The 19,948-nt window shown below is 36.8% G+C and overlaps 1 protein-coding gene across 1 annotated transcript in view; it reads left to right on the plus strand.

Moving 5' to 3' along the window:
• The window catches only part of GALNT2 (polypeptide N-acetylgalactosaminyltransferase 2), a 48,357-nt gene that overhangs the window by 25,503 nt on the left and 2,906 nt on the right, over positions 1-19,948 (plus strand). Inside the window, exons 9-16 of the mRNA XM_027683410.1 lie at positions 1,743-1,830; positions 5,613-5,700; positions 6,249-6,352; positions 10,654-10,780; positions 14,804-14,896; positions 15,099-15,182; positions 16,893-17,019; positions 18,536-18,655. Coding sequence (XP_027539211.1) covers positions 1,743-1,830; positions 5,613-5,700; positions 6,249-6,352; positions 10,654-10,780; positions 14,804-14,896; positions 15,099-15,182; positions 16,893-17,019; positions 18,536-18,655 — 831 coding nt within the window. The remainder of the gene's footprint in view (positions 1-1,742; positions 1,831-5,612; positions 5,701-6,248; positions 6,353-10,653; positions 10,781-14,803; positions 14,897-15,098; positions 15,183-16,892; positions 17,020-18,535; positions 18,656-19,948) is intronic.

The following is a 19,948-nucleotide window of genomic DNA, read 5'->3' on the forward strand; positions in this document are numbered from 1 at the left end:
ATGCAATACTTTGCAGTGAGGGTGCAGTAAATTGTAATTGCCTCCCAAGTACAACACAGTTACCAATACTGTGTGCTTGCCATTGCAAACTTGGTCTTGAGGCTACTGCTAACAGGGCCAGGAGCTTAAGATGTGATCGATGGGGGAATAGGACAGGTTGGCCTTTTTTGTTTGTGTTGCTACTTTGCTTTAAACCAAACTAGTTAATACTTAGTAGCAGACCAGATTAGGTGTTATATTCCATCTTCATAAAAACAGATACTGGGCCTGGGTAGTATACCTGCAGTGATATTAAAAGGGAATGTAGGTATGAATATTGTGTCTTCAGCTTTTAGCATAGTCTTCAGCTTGGATTCTCTTAAGTTTGCTTGGATTTTTCTTTTGGCTGATAAAGAAGTTCGTGACCTTTTGCTTACTCATGCAGAATGAACTAGTAAATGCCATTTATAAAATTAGGGTTCATTAAAATCAGCACAGATTGAATAGTTAAGGTTCAATAAAAGAAAACGGGTGTTAAATACCCTTATTGGACCAAGCAAAGCATTTGACTAAGATTTGCTTTTAAGTCTTTTCTTATGAGCTCAAGTTATTCTCATGCTGGTTTGGCTCACTCTGATCTGTATAATACTGATTAGCAAAGGAAATACATTGCTGAACCACTGTTTAGAATATATATGTTGTTGTTTGAATATGTACTTATAAAATAAGTTCTTATAAATTCTTAAAATTGTGACATTTATGTGATATTTTTTTTAACCTTGAGAACACTTTCTCTATAACAGGGGTTAACAAAATATCTTCAGTTTGTTAAAAAAATTTTTTTTATATTCACAGATTTGGTGATACACTGTTCTGAAGTTATCTGCTCTCTGAATGATGTTAAATTGTGCAGCTCAAAACTTCTATTTTGAATTCAAGCAATAAACCATGGAGACAAAATGGCTTAACCATGATACTGCATTTCTAACATTAGATGAGTCTTTTTTTAGACTACTGAGGTCTTGTGATCCTACTTGATGATGCATGTGGAGTTGTTGGAAAGATTTTTGTTCTTAAACTATTTTGGCAAAAACATCAGCTAAAGAAATTAACATGGCTCAGAATAGTATACGAGACCACAGTTGGACAGAGGAGTGCGGTTATCTGTACCACTGGAATCCTGGCTGCTGGAAATTAACAGCATTTGTTAGTTTGAGGTGCTTTTTAGGTTCTCTTTCCTGTCTGAGTTTCTAGTATTGAAGTGTAATTCTTCTAGTGTGAAATGGGTTGGCATTAACCTAAGACTTTTCTGATTTCAGAAGGGCCTAAGTGTCCCTTAAAGGTTGAAATAATAGGACCATAGTACTGGAGACTTGCTGTGGAAAATATGAATTCCCCGGATGCTTCTTTTCTTTGAGCGGGTTTTAAAAGTAAGAATAGAAGTGCTGTTTGTTCAACTCCTTTTAGAACTACAAGTTTGCTGCCTTCTTCAAGAGCAAGTCAGAAGAGGGGGCTTACTTGAATATAAGTAGCCTAGAATAGAAAGAGGATTTCCAGTCATATCGTATGGTTTCTGCTTTCTAAAGCAATGCTGAGCAATGCTGTTCACAGCAGTGACTGTTCAGAGCCGTAAGCTGAAGTAGAGGGAGAGCCGGGGGAGACATGCTAATTAAATCCTGCTGAACTGTTCAACATCACATCCTGTCTGAGTCTTTATATATTGATTTCATTATTTCAATATTACTTTCTAATATTTATTTTAGGACAAGACCAGAGTTGTGTCTCCTATTATTGATGTAATTAATATGGACAACTTCCAGTACGTGGGGGCGTCAGCTGATTTAAAAGGCGGTATGTACCTGTACTGGAATACAGATTTTAAAAAAAAAGGCATCAAGAATCAAAGCTCATAATCACTGCAGTTGTGGAATGGGCAATTAACATACCGCTCTTCGCTGTCATAGATCTAGTTCTAAGTTCTGTAGGTCACTTGTTTCTTGCCTTGGATTTTAATTGGCCTTATTGTTCTCTGCTTTAAAACAGTTCATCTTTGTTATACTATTTCTTGTAAGTTTATACTGCCTTTTACCAGTATGTAAGACTATGTAAGACTCGCTCCAATGTTTATAGGGTTGTGTAAATGTCAGAAGAAGCTTATAGTCAGAGCTTGTCATTCTTATTTTAGATAAGATAGGCTTTAATTGCTCACTAGTTTAGAAGCCCATCAACAATGCAGTGTCTATGAGGTTTGTTTCAAGATGCTGGTTTCCTTAAAAAATTCAACTCTTCTGAATAAGCAGAAAGCTTTGGAATGTGTTTAAAAAAAATGAGTGTTTGTTAGCCATGATCTGTTATTGTGAAGAGACTAACATACCATGAACATTTTTAGTGTTTATTTCTTTGCCATTAAAAAATTCCCTGTTAAATTGAGTTTAGAAGTACTACAGTTTTGATATGTGTAGCTAGTATAAACTGTTGACAGCAAATAGCAAAAAGACTTGTAAAGCCCTAAATAAAAATAAATACAAAAAATTCCTCCCCTCTTCTTTTCCAAAGAGGGAGAAGGCAACTACATTCTAAAATCCTTATTTATTACAGGCTTTTAAAACTTCTTTCACTGCTAATAAGAATCTAGTATTTAAAACAGCTGTTCTCTACCCACTTATTCCTTTTTTTCTATTATTTGTAAATAATTATTCCCACAACCCTGGAAACTGAACTGTCTGCATAAAGATATGAGATGAACCATGATATAAAAATTAGAGTGCTCTTCTCACAGTGTTTCAGCTTTTTCTGAATGAACTTTCTTGAGTGAGGAAACCAAAAACCATTTTCAGACCTGTTCTTTTAGGTTCTGGTCTCTAGCTGGCCACAAAGTGTTGTTCCAGTTAACTAAAATAAAAGCAATATTTGCATAATGTTGCATATGCTACAAGTTCATCAGTGATCTGGAGGTGGGAGGTTCTATATCCTTCTTATTAATGTTTTGGAATGACACCTATATGGTGCATATATTCACAGTATGCTGACGTATAGTTCTGTGCTATTATCTGTGTGCCAGCATTACTAAACCTTAAGGCCTTTACCCAGTCTATTCATTAAACCTTGAGTACAGAAATCTCTTTACCATTATGTGGCTTTTACTGTTGTCTGCAGTAGGAGGAAGAATTCTTTCCTTGAAACATTAGATTGGTTGCTGCTGGGTTCATGCTCTTAAGTTCTTCCCAAGCGAAGTACGAGAAGATTGAGAGATTGTTTCTCTTGTTACTGCTCTTCACACTTTATCTTTGAAACGATGTCTCCCAATTCATTAATTTGTCTCTTTCTTTTCAGTACTCATTTTCTCTCCATGTACACAATAGAAATAGATTGGGGTTTTAATTTTTTTTAAGTGAATGAAGTCTATGTACTTCTGGATTGAGGAGTGAGAAACTCGGTTGTTTTTTTTTTAACATTATTAGAAATTTTGCACATACCAGCCTTTCAAGCTATTTGAGGGTCAGTTGAAATATGAATAATATATTTCTTGTCAGTTCCCAGAGGACTGATTGCCATGTTAGAGGCACTACAGCATTTGGCATCACAGAACACTTCCACTGAGGCCAAGTCTAAACATGGAAACCAATCTATGCTTTCAACCTTAGATACAGTGTCTGTGTGGCTGAAGCATGGTGAGCTGAAACAGCTGGGACAGCATTTGTGCCCGGTCTGTTTTGAAAGGACTTAATCACCCAAGACAAGCAACCTAGCAAATGGTACACACTTTTTTTTTTTTAAGTGGACATGTCTGAAATAATTCCCAAGTCTGACCAATACTAAATCCATGCATTTCATGTTACACTTTTTTTTTTTTGAGGGGGGGATTTGCAAGGTGTTTATGCCACGCTGAGAAATACTGTAATTACTGGAATAAACTGTAGTTAACTGAGATCTGATAATTTAGAGTATGCCTGTGATGCAGTTTACACTGGATAGAATTTCATATTGGGTATGCACTTGTGTTTAAAAATATTCCTTTTACAGAGTTACTGATATTATCTCATTGAGTGCAGATTTTTCCCAGAGTCTGTGAAAATGGAGACGGAAAACCAGTTTTTAATGGGCAGAGAATTAATACACTTGTTCAGTTTGTGAAAGTGCTGTGTTCCAAAAGAGACCCCTTGTGTTCACTGGAGTATATGGTAACTCTATCCCTCTGCTTTTGCTGGAGAACAGTAGGATTTTCAAGTTCTCCCAGATGCAAGTAATTTTGCTGGGTATGTGTGATGAAATGCGACTTTTTAACCACATGGAAATACTGGAACTCATTTTACTCTTCTTGCTGGAGGCATTGCAGTACTGTATGTTGTAACCATTTTACTGTTTTGCTACTTGGAGTTTTGAAGTAGTTAAACAGTCTTTCATTTTTACAGTGCAACACTTCATGAAATACTCAAACATGTAGAGAAAGAGCTGGCATACATGCTTGTAAAGACTGTTCACGATAATTTCTGTATTGTGTTAAGTATCTTGTGAGGTACAATGAAAACCTGCTTTATTTTCAACTTTCTACATCAGTCATTAGTATGCACCTTTACAGATGCAGACAGATATATGACTGCAATTGTTGTCTGTTTACTTTGGCTTTTTTCTCCACTTCCCCACAAAATAATTTCTTTATCTTTATGCTGGAGAAAGAAAAGTATTGACATCTGTGCACCAGAAATTTGGAAATCATTCATTATATGACCTCACAGGATCTAAATGTGTTTGGCAGCAGGCAGACTCTGCAAGGCTGCTTTTCTAGGTGTACTGGGAGAGGGCTGTGGACCTTGTGGAGTTTTTTTTAATAGATGTTCATGCTTATGGGCATAACCCAGCACAAAAACTGTTGTGAAAGTGTTTCCTATAAGGAGTTTGTCTTATACCAGCTCTGTATCATTGCCTAAAGGAGTTAATTTAATGGTTGTTAGGTAGGAAGCTTCTATAGGTGACCTACTGATCATGTCTGTACTAGTGACCTTTATGGGCTTCCGTGCTTAACTCATGACAGGACCAGACCAGCTGTTGCTGTGTGTACACACTTTTATGTACATGCGTAAGCTAAGTAAGATTTTGGTGCTCTAGCACTTGCCTTAGGTTTAAAAAATGATACTCTTAAAAAGACAGTGGGAAAGTAAGAAGTTGAATGAATGTTAAGAAGGTAAGTTAAGAACATAACTTGTTGTGACCTTCATGATAGAGCGCTCTTGCTGATAGAGTACCAAGAGTACTGCATAAAGCCTGTGCAAACATAAATATGTGATCACTTATTAAGAGTGGAAATGCAGTTGTGCAGTAAAAGCTGTTGGGAGCATTTGTAAAGATTGGAAGATCTTCATATGATGTTCTATTTGAGATAAGGATATCACTTGTTGACTAGGTTTCTTATTTTGTGTGATAGATGATGACAAGAGAAATCAAAGTTATTTGGTAGTTGAGATGACGTTTTTGTTGTCCTGTCAACTTATTTACCTGGTCTCCTACTTGTTTGTTTTCTACCCAGAAATTTGTACAAGTTAAAATTTTTAATTCCCAATGTTTTCAGTCAACATGGTTACTAAAAGTTGAATGATGACCACAGTCTTTTTAACATCCTATTTTTCTTCTTGAAGGCTTTGACTGGAACCTTGTATTCAAGTGGGATTACATGACACCAGAGCAAAGAAGAGCACGACAAGGAAATCCCGTTGCTCCCATAAAGTATGTCTGTAACACCACTTCTCGACTAGACTAGTTTTGCAACTAAAGATAGTAAGAAATCATCATCTCTGAATCTGAAAGTGGATCTTTACTATAGCTTTCATCAATATTGAAATTTCATTCATATTTATGGAGCCTCGTGAGACTCTCAGAAATAAATTGTATTTTAAAAAATGGTTTAAAACACATTGGTAAATTATTTACCCATAGGAAAAAGTAGATGTCACTTTGTTTAAAGATTGTATGTTTTGAGGACTAAAAATACAGCATTGGTATTAATGTTTTATTGTTGGCACAGATTGCCACCCTTTACATAAGGAACTTGTGAACCGAATGAAGATTTTGAAGCTGCCTCAGAAAGTGGTCATAGCATCGTATATGCCATAGAAATGAGTGCAGACAACATTTGATGTGATAGGTGCAAAATTAGTTGCATTCAAAAGCGTTGCCAGTTTTTTCAAGGAGATATTAACCTTGATGTGCAAATAATAGTGACCCCCAGTTCATGGTTCTGTAAGTATTTAATTTAATTTTTCTTATTTGTTTAGGACACCTATGATAGCTGGTGGGTTATTTGTGATGGACAAATCCTATTTTGAAGAACTAGGAAAGTATGACATGATGATGGATGTTTGGGGTGGAGAAAACTTAGGTATGTATATTATTTACCTTCTGATCAGTCTTGAAAGAGAATGGGTTTCATCATTGCCTTTACTGTCATGGAGTCATGGTTTTCCTGATTCTGTTTCTTAACCTTTGCAATAGAATATTGCCTGGCATCTAAACTTAGTGAGTTTTGTAGTTTTATGCCGCTGCTTTAGCCCTAGGAGATGATGATGGTTGAGAAGGCATTTTTTCTGTAATTCCTTATTTTCAGATGTTTAAGTGAGCAGGGTTTAAGCAAGAGGGAGAAGGGCCTGAGAGAACTTGTGCTTTAGCCACTTCTGCTTTGACCTGGTGGTTAAATCTGGGATTAGTAGGGTTTTTTTTGGCTGTTTGCGTTACAGTATTGAACAAAGTTTTTCTCTAGTTAAGACTGGTATAATTGTGTGAAAACAAAAAAAGATTTGGAAGCAGCAGAATTCTAAAACTTCTCAAGACTTCCAGTCTGTCATTAGTGTAGTTTTTTTGGGTAGGGATGTATCTCAAACGTTCCAAATAGTGTGTTTTAGGAACAGTTCTAATGATAGAAACTTCTCTACTGCACGTGCCAGCTACAAAATCCTAAAATACCTCGAACTTGTAAAAACCCGTGAGTATTTTGAGTTACTGAAATCTGCATATGCCTTAAGCGTATGCTTGGTCTACAAGGAAATTTCTGCTGTATGCTGCACACTAAGTATGGAGACACGGTAACCAAATGTTTAACACTACTGTAACGCACTAAGGTTGGAAGAGGCATCCCTACAGTCCTGTCTCTGACCATCCTATGCAGTACTTGAAGAATACTTTTAGGTATTCTGAACAATTACATTCCATGTTTCTGTTTCCTCACTATTCTGGCTGTAAATTGCTAAATTGTATTAATATAAATATAATAATTTGTCATTTTTTAAATGTCCTGCCAAATCATTGGATAAATTTCCTACAGCGATGCTCCTATTCACTCTGAAAACCACTCTTGCTACTAGAGCACTTAAATATTTGATTAGCTGCAAACATGTACTTGAGCAACTGAATTTTTTCTGAACATCTATCAACTACTTTTATGCTTTGATAATTGAGGCCTTGATAGCAGGAAAGGGCACAAGCAATGGCTCTTCACTCAAGGGTGCAAAAAGCTGTTTATGTTGCTCCTGCTGCAATCTGATCCCCCTCCTCCACAGGAAGGAGGAGATGGAGACTTAGGGATTCTTGAAAAGCAGGCAGAAGGCAGCTAATGATTTTTTCCTAGCTGTCAGACTAACTGAAGACAAGTAAAAACCACATGGCATATGATTTAATTGGCAATAAATGGCACATACACCAGATACTGGAAATCTGTGATGTACAGTTTAAAATTTAACGTGCACACTTGTCAGGCCTCCGGCCTCTCTGAATCAGTGGATCAGTGTTACATGCAAATAAACTGCTAAATGGACTTGCAAAATAATTCTGCACATTTTATTCATTTTATAAAAGTTAGCTTTTTTCCCAAGAATGTACAGAGCAGCTTTTATATGAGGTTTTGTTCACATGCTAGTATAGTCTAAATTTGACAAATTTCAAGATGGGCCCGTGGTACTTTTCCTAAATTGGCCAAATTACCATGAAGATAGGTGCATTTTCAGACTGTTGCTAAATGTGACTGATAACACGAGCTTGCTGTATGAAATGTAGATCAAGGTTAGTTCAGCTTGTCTCAAATCATAAACTCTAATTCTTACCATCTTCGTGATGCTTTTTGTTAAGCCTAGGAGAATAAGAGTACACTGGAGAACTGGGTGGACCATTAGAAGGTTTAGGTCTAATTTGAAAATCTATGCTTTTCTTATTAATTTTGTAATTAATTTTCCTATTAATTTTTCTTATTAAGACATTCCCTGCCTTCTCTACTGATGACACACTATAATACATAGAACAAATCTGTTAGAGAGGTGTAATATAATATCCAAGAATTTTTTACATGCTGTTTATGCCTTTTCAATTAAAAACGACATCCGCTGAAATTGTTACAATAGTAACATTTCTCCTCCCACTGTTGGAGTGTGATGAAGATGCTTTAAGAGAGCTTCATAGAATAATAGAATGGTTTGGTTTGGAAGGGACCTTGAAAATCATCTAGTTTCAACCCCCCTGCCATGGACAGGGACACCTTCCACTAGACCAGATTGCTCAGAGCCTGATTCAGCCTGGCCTTGGGATTGTGGGGTTGTTTTGGATTTTAGATGCTGTATATTCTTTTTTTTTTTAAAAATCCATGCAGGCTTTAGAAGCCATGTTAGTGCAAATAAAAATTAGTTTGCTTCTCCCTATATGCTAGTCCTTTTGCTGCCTTTCCCATGGAGCTATTTGTAATAATTTTAACCTTTTTTTGAGATTCTTCCCAATTTAAGGTGCTGGAAAGTATACATGTGTAGGCTTATGTTTCTGGGAATTTATAGAGGGAGAATTAATGAAATTAATGTACACAGTAAAGGAAGCTATGAATAATGAAAAAAATTGACACAAAACATTTCTAACTTACTTGTAAAACAAAAATACTATTTCAATGTCTACATACATTTAATAGATGACAGTGACTTTTTGGATTAAACCTTCAGATGAATCATTTTAAAAAGCGAGCTTGAGGCATACTGCATTGACCTTTATTTTTAACTAGAATTTCAGTCCATCTCTTTCAGAGGCATGTATTTACTAATACTTAAATAAGTTTGATACTATATTTCAAGCATTTAGTCTGCACTTGCTTGTCTAATGCAAAAGCCTTTGTCTTTGATCAGATCTTTCTGTCTTCTTTCACTAGGCTGTTCTTACTGAGTGCAGTATCCCCTAATGTTGGGCTAATAACTGTATGAACTTTATGGCAGAACTCCATTAATAATGCTTCAAAACGGTACAAGAAAGCTATTAGTCCTTTGCTTTCACTGTTTGAGCAATATGGAACCAAATTTGAGCTAGATATGGAAAAGCCTAAAGTCTTCTATCCATGTGTAATTTAATCTTGTAGCAAAAGCACTTTTATGTTTCTAACTTCTTTAGCAGCAACCAGTCATTTACTGTGATTCTTTTTCATTCTCAAAATAAGAGGTGCAATGCTGAAGTCAGTGCTCTGAAAAATGTGCAGAGAGAATGTCATCTTTGCTTTAAAAATTAGTTTTGCCTGTTGTCCCACATAAATTCAACTGTAAAATCAAGACTGTAAGTTACTGTCAAGGGCAGTATGGTCATTCATATTTTGGAGGATAATCTATCTATAGATGGGACTATGTTGACTGTTTAGGGTACATGAATATGCCTAATTGGCCCCTATGCATCAGAATTTGTCACTGAAGTAAAACGAATAGGAAATGACCCTTGTGAAAGCAGAGACCATCAAGAATAATGGCAGTTAACTTGCACTGCTGAAATCACAGCATCTTTTTTATGTATTTATTTATTTATTTTTATTTCTTTGGGCAGACCATTTTTTTTAAATCTGTTATAAGACAGTGATTATGAAGAGGCTTGAAACTAAGGCTATCTAGCAACAGCTGCTGGACTGAAGAGGGAATCATCAAAATTGAAACAGTGCTACTGGAAGCACCCTTCTTACTGCACTTAATTGGAATGAATGAGGAAAAGTTCTGTCAGTAGTAGGTGACTTCTGCTATCAAAGGCCAAAGTTGAGAAAAGTGTATAAATATTTCTAGACCTTCTTGTCATCACTAGTTGGTTCAGATCACTGGATTGGCTTAGAAGTGTGCTGTCCATAACCTTCAATTTACAGTTGTTTTGTCTTTATTTGGTCTATCTTCAAGTCAAGATTGACTTAACTCCTTCTACAGCCAATGTTTGGGAGTGTTTGCTTATGTGCTATAATAAGTTAGGAGCTTGAATCTATTGATTATTATGCCTTGATTTTTGTCCACTGTGTTATTCTATCTTCAGCTGAAAAATTTTATTATAAGCTAGATCAGTACTTTATGTGTTAAGTGTACCTACTGTTGTTTACCCTTCAGGCAGAGCATAGCAATAGTATGCATACACTTAACTCACTCTGGCAAATCACATCATGGTTTATGGATTTAGGGAATACTGGTAACTTCAGATAGGAGAAAACATACAGTTTTGCTTCCAAGTTAACATGATTATTTCTCATGATCTTGCAGAATAAGAAATGCTCAGGTATGCCTTTGTTAATCCTAGAATTTATCAGAAAACTGCCTTACTGATCTTCTCAGCAATAATCACTAAAAGCCTTCTCTGTAAATAGTATGCTACAAAATTACAGTGTTTTATGGTGTTGGTCTTTCATTTGTGTTTTTATTTCAGAGATCTCATTCAGAGTTTGGCAATGTGGTGGGAGCCTAGAAATCATCCCTTGCAGCAGAGTGGGTCACGTATTCCGCAAACAGCATCCTTACACGTTTCCTGGTGGGAGTGGTACCGTGTTTGCAAGGTAACTGTTAAGGCTTCAGCTAAACAGCAATGTTTTGGATTTCTTCAGATGATCAGCAGGTGGCAGTAATTTCATTTTAGGGATCTCGTCTTTAGAAATATATGCAATATTATCTATAATAGAAAAATATTAATTAAAAATAAATTAATGACTTTGAGGCAGTTATTGTAGATTGGGAGAAGAATCAGAGTTGAAAGAGGGAAACTTCTAGTGGACCCAGACTGAGAATCTGTAAAAGAAGGAAATGCTTAGCTTGGCGTTCCATCATTATTGAGCACTTTGTGTTTATTTGGTTTTGAAGAAGGCTTTATTTTCAGAACTGTATCATGAAACTTCATTTTATAGAAACAGTTTCATTGTTCATTAAGAGGCAGAATACAATAAGTTGTGAACGGGCTTGCTTTTTGTTAATGCATGGTCAGTATGTGAGATGCAAATGATTATGTAGACTGATTCTGATATTTGTGCCAGTCTGTTGGCAATTTCATTCTCTCTCATTTGCCTTTCCGGTGCTGTGTTTGAAGATGCTTTTTCTATAGACCAAAGAAACTGCAGTTTTAAGGGATTAGATTATTATGCTGGTTAATTTTGCTGTTGGTACAATGTGCAGCAGTAGCTGAAATAGTGAGCTATCTCCTCAGTTTCTCTTCTTTAAAGTGAGAATAGCAGTGCTGATTTATGTTCATAGTGTTTTTTATTGAATGCGGATAAAAGTATTATGTGACTGTGGTGGACATTTTGATCAAAGCTGTATCAGCTATAGCTGAAGAATCACTGTAGGTTTTGGTTTAGAGAATGCTCATTGCTCAGGGGGTGAAGAAGTACAAGTCTCTGCTAAAGATTCTGTAGATTAAGAGCTGGAAATAAAACTATTTCTTTACCCTTGAAGGGATATGGAGCCCAAACTCTATTTAACATGAAGCAACACAGAGAGTGCAGATGTTCTTAAATTCATAAGAATGTTCCTGATATTTTTGGACTCATGATTCACTTTAGACTGAGGAATCTCCTTAGGGTGTAGTTCTTCCCTTCCATGCTGATTATACCACCAAGGTGACTTTAGTGAATTCAATAGTCTGCTAAAATAAAGTCACTGTCCTCCTTCTTCCACTAGTTATAGTAGGGTTTTTTCTGCTCCCCTGTTCTTTGAGATCTGTATTTTATGCTGCAGTGAAAAATTAATAATAGTACTTATGGGAAAACAAAAGCTAGCAATGAAATATCCTCAATACCTCATATCTCCATTCCAGCATTTATCGTGTGCATCAGGAGGGTAGAAAGATCTACCGATTAAACTGCATTATGTAGGCTTAGGATGAAACTGGTTTAGTTTCACGAGGTTTTGAAATGGACGTCATAACAAGGAGCATGGTTAATAAAAGTGAATAAATATATAAATATAACGTGCAGCTTTCCCACTCCTGCAGCTTTTCCATCTTTGAGGTGTTGCCAAGATGCTGCTTTTCTTGTGATGTAAATAGGTACTTAAACATAGCTCAATGGAAAAATAGGAAAAAGGTGAGGCTGTATGCACACAGGGATAGAGCAATGCATCGTATTGGCATGGGTTGAAGATTCTGCGTTCATTGGGATTAAAGCTTTTTGATTTTGTTGATAAGTCAAATCATCATTGTGATTTGATCTCTCAAATGTCTTCACAATTACTGTGACAAGTTTAAGTCATTTGTGTTCAAAATGACTTTGCAAAGAGATCCCACATGTACTTGAATAGTGAGGACAGCTGAAGCCTGCAAACTAGTGTCTTGGGTACTTACCCTTTCCAGATCCCTTTCCAGTTCTGCCTTTCTCTGAAAGTGATTTATTACCTTTGTCCTTATCTGTCCAGCTATCTCAAATTCTGAAATACCATTAAAATTCTTTGTTTCAATGGAATTATTTTTGAATTGACCTAGAAGAGTTGTATATCACTTAAAAGCAAGGTTTACAGGTTATATATTTGAAGGTTTCCTCCTCACTTAGCTTTTTTGGATGTCAAACCTATAAAGCAGAATGCCTTAAAATCAATTATACCAATAAGAGAATGACAAACCTAAGGTAATGGGATATCCTTGTAATACAGATATTATCAGATATATATGTAGGACCATGCTGCCAAGAAACTTGGCGCATGGAATCTCTTCTGGTCTTGCAGTTGGGACTTGTTGGCTTATGCCAACATCTCTCCCTTGGCTATATGCAATTTGTTCTGGACTGCTCTGGGGAAGCATCCTATTTTTAGCTGACTAGTCAGTATGCACTGCCTTTTGGCAGCCAAAACAAATTGGTAATTCTGGATGAGAGACTGGGAGTCCTGTTTCATGAAAGGGAAGACCACATCCTGACTGTGTGGTGTGGGCAGATACAGCTTGTGTCTTGCAGTATTTGCTAGACCGGTATGCACTGCTTCAATACACCACTTCAACAAGCCAGTAAGTCTTGCAGACCCCAGTCTGCTCCATGCAAAGCTACCTCATTGCTTGGTGCTCGGTTTCACTAACTGTGGCTCAGCATTAAATGTACTCTATGCTGTGCTTCTCAGCACCCTGGCTTCTTTGGGGCCTTACTAGTTTAGGCAGTTCTCAGCATCTACACAGTGCCTGTATTAATGTCACACTAAGTCTGAACTGTTCATCCCTGAGTGTAGGGAAGCATAATGCAGGCATGTATTCTGGCCTTGAAAGTGTCTTTGGAGTCATTAAATCCTGGCAAACCACATAGTTCCTCTCTAACCACCAAAATCTGTTTTGGCTTGTGGGCCGGCAAGCTGCTTGCTTAGCAAGCAAGAGGGGCAGATGCTGAGTGGTTGACACTGACACAGGTCTGAGAGACTGCAGGTGAAGATAAACTGACATACCTTCTAATCTAAATTGAGTGGAATTTTGCTTGCAAAAATTTAAAGGAATCTTTGCAAGAAAAAAATCAGTCCTCAAACAGAAAAATTATGCAGGTCTGTCTTGTAACATTTTTGTTCCTCACATTTTTATTCTTTCTTGGCAACCTGCAAGATTCCTCACTTTTTCCTGACTACTTTTGTCTTTTGAATTGGAAAATCATATTAAAGAAGCTATAAGCTGACTGAGTTTACTCCAGTTGCTTTAGATGAACTTGCTGCCAAATGTAAAATAAGCTTCAGAACATGGCAGTTTCAAGTGAAATGAGACTTAATTTTCTAAGCAAAAATTATGAAAAATAGAAGTAAATGAGTTTTACATGGAACCAAGGGAATGGAAAAAGCCATTGCACTTTTGCAGTCCAAAAGGAGGTTTAAAGAACCAGTTACGTAAATAAAGGAATTTCAGTTAGAGATGTGTATGATTAGAAGTAAAGCATTTGGGGTAGTGTTTTTTTTACATTAATTGCAATAATCTCTCTTGATTTTTAAAGAATTAAAAATATTTTTTGATTCCTTCTTCTCTTCTCTTACTTCAGCTGCAGCAGACTTGTAGACTTGAACTTATTTGGTTCATAGCTTTATACTTCATGGTAGCTTATATCTTTTTGGAGCTTTGAATGCTGTGCTGGTAGGAATAGGATGAAGACTGAAAATGTCTTGCCTATGTTAGCATATCTGCTTTCAAAAAGGTAAAAGACATTATTAAATATTGCCAAAAATTGTTGAGATTTTTATGTTTCCAATTAGCTTGCTTTATCCAGGTGAACACTCACTAAATTTGGCTTCTGTTAAGTTACTCTTACTAAAAAAACCCAACCAAACGCCAGCGTAAAAAATTCCATGAAGTTTGCAGAAAGAACTCCAAGATGTGTATTACATTCTGGATGAAAACCCAAAGCAGTGATGAGTGTGGAAAAGACAAAAAATTTGTTCTAAATGCATTTATTTCAGTTATGTTAGTCTCTAATGGTTTTCTATTACTTGGGTCCTTTATAGGAACTATTCTGCCTGGCTTGAGGCAGCTGACTATGTAATACTAGGAAGGATTAAAATCAAACTGAGGATAAATTACATGGTTTAATTGCACTTTGAGAGAATATAACCCATGTGTTTCATATGATTGTTCCTAGAAATACACGCAGAGCAGCAGAAGTCTGGATGGATGAGTATAAAAATTTCTATTATGCAGCAGTGCCTTCAGCCAGGAATGTACCTTATGGCAAGTAAGTCACAAGTGCTTCTTTGCCCTATTTGTTTATTCTTCATGAGACAGCACCTTCTGAGGTGAAAGCAGTGCTGGCTCTCGTGTTGTCACTTTACAGTTTATTTCAACAATTCAGCTGTTCTTGAGTTTTCTGTGTATTCCATAACATGTATGAAGACAACAGCCTGACTTTGAAAACTACTTTTTTTTTTCTCCTCTAGTATTCAAAGCCGAATGGAACTCAGAAAGAGACTTAGCTGCAAACCCTTCAAGTGGTATCTTGAAAATGTTTATCCTGAGCTACGGTGAGTTTTGACACTAGTATGCAGTTATCTTTTTTGACCTCCTCAGAAATTATCAGTTTCTCTTTCTCCTTCCTTGGATGTGAAGGATGCTTTTTAATTTATCTGTGAATGCAATGCCTCATGCATGCTTCTTTGCTTTTTGTTTCTATTAGTTCTGTCCCTTAAGAGTAACTTCTCCCTAGTAAGCTGCTTTTTCTTTTTCTACTTACTGCAACTACAGCTGCAGTAGCAGATATATTAGAGAACAGTGTCCAAAGGACTCAACTTACCTAGAAGTTAGTCTCCTACACAAGCCATTTGCTCAAAAGCACACTGTTCTGTATCCTGTTGTCATCCCTTTAAAGCTTGTGCTTTTGCCTAAGCACATGCCTAGTTGAGTAAGGAGGCTGAATCTCAGTATAGTACAAGTAACAGGAGTCAGCAGATGAGGGCCTTGTATGTTTGGCAGACAAGGGCAGATGCCTGAGACTCTAAGAAACTGAGTCTCTTGTCACTGGATAATCACTGACTTTTGGGTAGGGGTGAGAAGAGGGAAGTGAGGGATAATATTGCTAACAGTTTCTAGAACATGAATGCATCCTAACCAGTGAAAAATCCTTGAAGAGAAACATTTTTTGAAAAGATACAAAAGTTGTGGTTAAATAACCCATTAATAAGGATGTTGGTCAGATCTGAGTCTATAAACCAGTTAGTAGTGTAATGGTGCATGATACTGTGTGTAGTTTGTAAGAATACATGGTGTTTTTTCCTGATGGCACTTCATGTCAGTGAATTCAGGTAACTGCTAGTGATAGGTGTATAGGCTATGATGCAAAAGCACCAGCTATTATAGCTCTGGTGAAACATATACAGTACCACACATACTAAGGAGTCTCATAAACCAGGGTGATGCTGAGGGAAGTAAGTTTTCCTTTATTTTCTCTTAAAAGTGCCAGAGGATATTTGGTTTTGTTTAATTTGTCAGAAAAAATATGTCTTGCAAGCTCTCCTGGAAAATGTGCTACTGTAAGTATTGCTGAAGTGTAATGTCATCTTACTCTGTGTCATCCCTCATGTGCTCATTCTGCTGGATTGAATTATTATAGTCATATTAGTCTGAAGTTTTTAAAGGCTCTGATATGCCCATGAACTCATGGGCTCTACCCCACAACTGTGCTTTGCTGAATGGGCTTACCTAGGTGTTTCCATACTATAAGTGTATTTTATATGTAACTGTTAGAAAAAAGATATCAGAAAAACTTTGATTCCTTTTTTTTTTTTTTAATTCCTAACACCTTTTTTAACATTTCAGTAAAAAATAGTCTGAGAAAAATGTAGAATGTCCTATTTCTGCCACAAGCTACCTTACCTGAAAAGACAAAAGGTTTTGATGACCTTAATGATAGCATTAAGCTTTGAGTCACCTTAAATAATAAGTAATCTTTAATTTGATTTTTATGCTGAGTTCATATGTTTATCCTCATTCTCTGGCACAAGTCTTTTTGTATTGTGTCCTAAGCTTGCAAGTTTACTTGTGTTTGATCAGTTCATGATCAGATAATTGCCTCCCCTCAAAAGATGATTGAGATTTCCAGATGATAGTCATCACTGATCCTTAATGTCTCATCTTAAAAGTACTCTGAGTAAAACCAAGGAGTTAAAAAAAAACAACTTAAAAACCATCCAAAAAACCCCAGCTGAATTAAGCAGATATTTGTGGTTTTGTTTTAGGGTACCTGATCATCAAGATATAGCTTTTGGGGCTTTGCAGCAGGGTACCAATTGCCTTGACACTTTGGGCCATTTTGCAGATGGTGTTGTTGGAGTTTATGAATGTCATAATGCCGGGGGAAACCAGGTCTGTATGCCATTAATTTTTGTTTTTCACAGTAAAAGTCTTAAAGAAGTGAAAGTGAACCTAAGCTTTTTAACTCAAGCAGTTACTATGTACTGGTGATAGGAAGATGAACCCAAATTAGCAGATCAGTTGTTATAACAGATTGACTAAATAGCTTTTCCCAAAGATACATTCGGTGTGCATCACATTATCCCCTTCCTTTGTCACTGTTAATATTTGCTTTTACACTAGAGACCAAAAAAATTCCATGGAATTTTGTACTTGTATAGAAGGCTTTCTCAGATGTCCTGATTTTCAACGTGTTACATAGAGCTATCCTATGGCTGTGCTCTGAGCATATACACTGTTTGCAACTTTTCTTCTCCTCTGGTATAGTGGAACTTGCTTCGTTTTATCTCCGTTATAGCTAGTCTTAGTTTCTGATCACTGAAGGAAAGTATCTGTTTCATATCATGAAGGGCTAGGTTTAAAAAAAAAGGGGTGGGATTAGTAATGTAATTTATTTCTGAAACACTGATTGCTTGCAAAGTAACATTTAAATGGAACCAGGCTTGGCCCCATATATCTAGGATTTTGTATTATACAACTAAATCCTCTTTAGTTGTTTGAGAGAAGCTAATTGTGCTATTTTAAGTAGTTACAAGCATGACTTGGATAATTAGTGTGGCTTTAAACAAGTGGTTTTTTTCCTCAAAGCGTAGTTAGACAAATGACGACCAATGGGGATGCTGGAGATCAAATTTGAAGGAGAAAGGCATGCGGAGAGAGTCTAAACATCAGTGCAAGATCAGGCTCTGTGTAAGAAGATGCCGAGATCAAACATGCTGGGCAACAGTTACATATAGAACAGCTTTTCTTTGCTCATTTAAGAGTTGCCTATTTAAATGCATTTAATGGAAATTCTTTTGTACCTGACGCCTTGGATAGGAAGGAACATTTTCCCTCTACCTTTGAGTTTAGCCCTCTTGTGTATTGCTTTCTGGTGGTCTCTATTGTATTAAGAACTACTGTTTCCTCACTGTGGTCCATATGCTTTGTTCAGTGTGTGAGTAGGGTGACCAGTGATGCTGCAGACCAAGCTTTTAGGGGTTTTATGTATGTAATTACATCCTTTTTTAAAATATATATACATACATATAAAGAAGATATGGGGAGGGTGTAACATGCACACACATGTATATATACACATAAATAAACTTATACCTAAATAAATATTCGGACAAATATTTTTACATCTGAAGCCCGGTGTGACTGCCTGCTGCAGCTGTGTAAAGCCAGCAGAGGGAGCAGACAGCCAGTTTAGCCCTAAGCTGACGTGGGGACACGGAAGCAATTGGAATTACTGTGTTTGGAAAGGACGTTTTTCCTCTCCTGTTCTGTGGGAAGCAATGAACAATTCTAATGCTCACACATAGCTACTTATAGGATTTTAAACTTTGCTGTATATGCAGAGATAGCATGTGCATCTGTTAATGTACACAATTTTGTACACTTTTTTTTTTCTTCCTTTTTGTAGGAATGGGCCTTAACAAAGGACAAGTCAGTGAAACACATGGATTTGTGCCTTACTGTTGTGGACAGAGCACCTGGTTCACTAATAAAACTTCAGGGCTGCAGGGAAAATGACAGCAGACAGGTCAGTATGTTGTGACTGCACTCTGCAAACAGTGGGGAGAACAAGGGCTGTGAATGAGAATGCAAGAACATGCACTGGTGATCATCTATAGCTTCTACTCTTCATGCTGTTGTTTATGTGTGTAAAGTTAGGATGCGTGATGTCTAGACAGAGCAGCAGGAATAAGCTTGTGTGTTGAGCTTTTCTTTTCATAGCCAGTGATAATCTTTTGTCACTTTTGTCACGTAGAGGTTCTGTCCCAACAGGGGCCTTATGTAAAGGTTTCACCCAACAGCACTGATGTGTAACAGTCTTCAACTGCCACATCTGTTTTCTGAAATAGATTCTATATTCCACAGTGTGTTTTTGAAAAGTCTTACTAAATGAAGTTTGAAGATTGTGTAGTCTGTGTCTCAGAAGAGTGTTCTTTGGCTTTCCTTCTATTCAGTGGTGACCTGTTTGTAACAGCACTAGACTCCTTAAATTTGTTTTTATTTATGCAGTATTGTAACTTCATCTATTTCCCATGCCTGAGGAAAATCACATTTGCAGAGTCATACCATCTTTTTGATCTAGTCATGTAACAATTAATCTCGTTCTGCTAAGTCATCAGTTCTGATCATCTGCCAGCTTCCTTGCTTCTGCATTTCTGTTTGCACACAGATAAGTGAAACTCTGTCCTTGATGAGGGAAGAGTATTCTTGCCACTTTTTGAAACAGGAAACTAAGCAAGATTTTCTTGATAAGGTTTACAGGGCACAGTACGTTAGAAATATAAGAGAAAAACCTTATTTTTTAACGTCCTGTTCCTGGGATTTACTCTGTCCTTTGACATCACGTTAGGCAAAGAGCTTTTGACAGCACAGATTGACTGACTGGTTGTCTTCTGCATAACTGAAAGATGTCTGACAAATTTCTGGACTTCTGTAAAGTTGCCTGTATTGATTCTGCTTCTTGCTTCTCTATGCTCAGTATTGTAGTGGTATGTGTATGGATTTTAGGATTTTTATTTTTTCTTCAGACCAAAGGTTTCATGCAGGTAACAGGGTATTTGAGAAGTTCTGAAGTAGAGAAGAATGGCTTGGTGTATTCTGCGTGTCTTGCAGAGTGTTAGCTTAATGAACAGCTGTTTTGGCAAGGCTTGCCATGACTTACATACTCTTATTCAAGAATCATCTAAACTGCTACTATTATTGCAGTTTTCACAGCTTTCTGAGGCACAAGCAAGGGAAGCTTATGAAGACTTGAAAGGACAGGATGTAGAATTCTTCCTTTTCCTACCTTTCCAGGTCAATAACTGTGTTTTCTCTTCCA

This window comes from Neopelma chrysocephalum, unplaced genomic scaffold, assembly GCF_003984885.1.
Source record: "Neopelma chrysocephalum unplaced genomic scaffold, ASM398488v2 Primary Assembly neopelma1_23, whole genome shotgun sequence".
Lineage (NCBI taxonomy): Eukaryota > Metazoa > Chordata > Aves > Passeriformes > Pipridae > Neopelma > Neopelma chrysocephalum.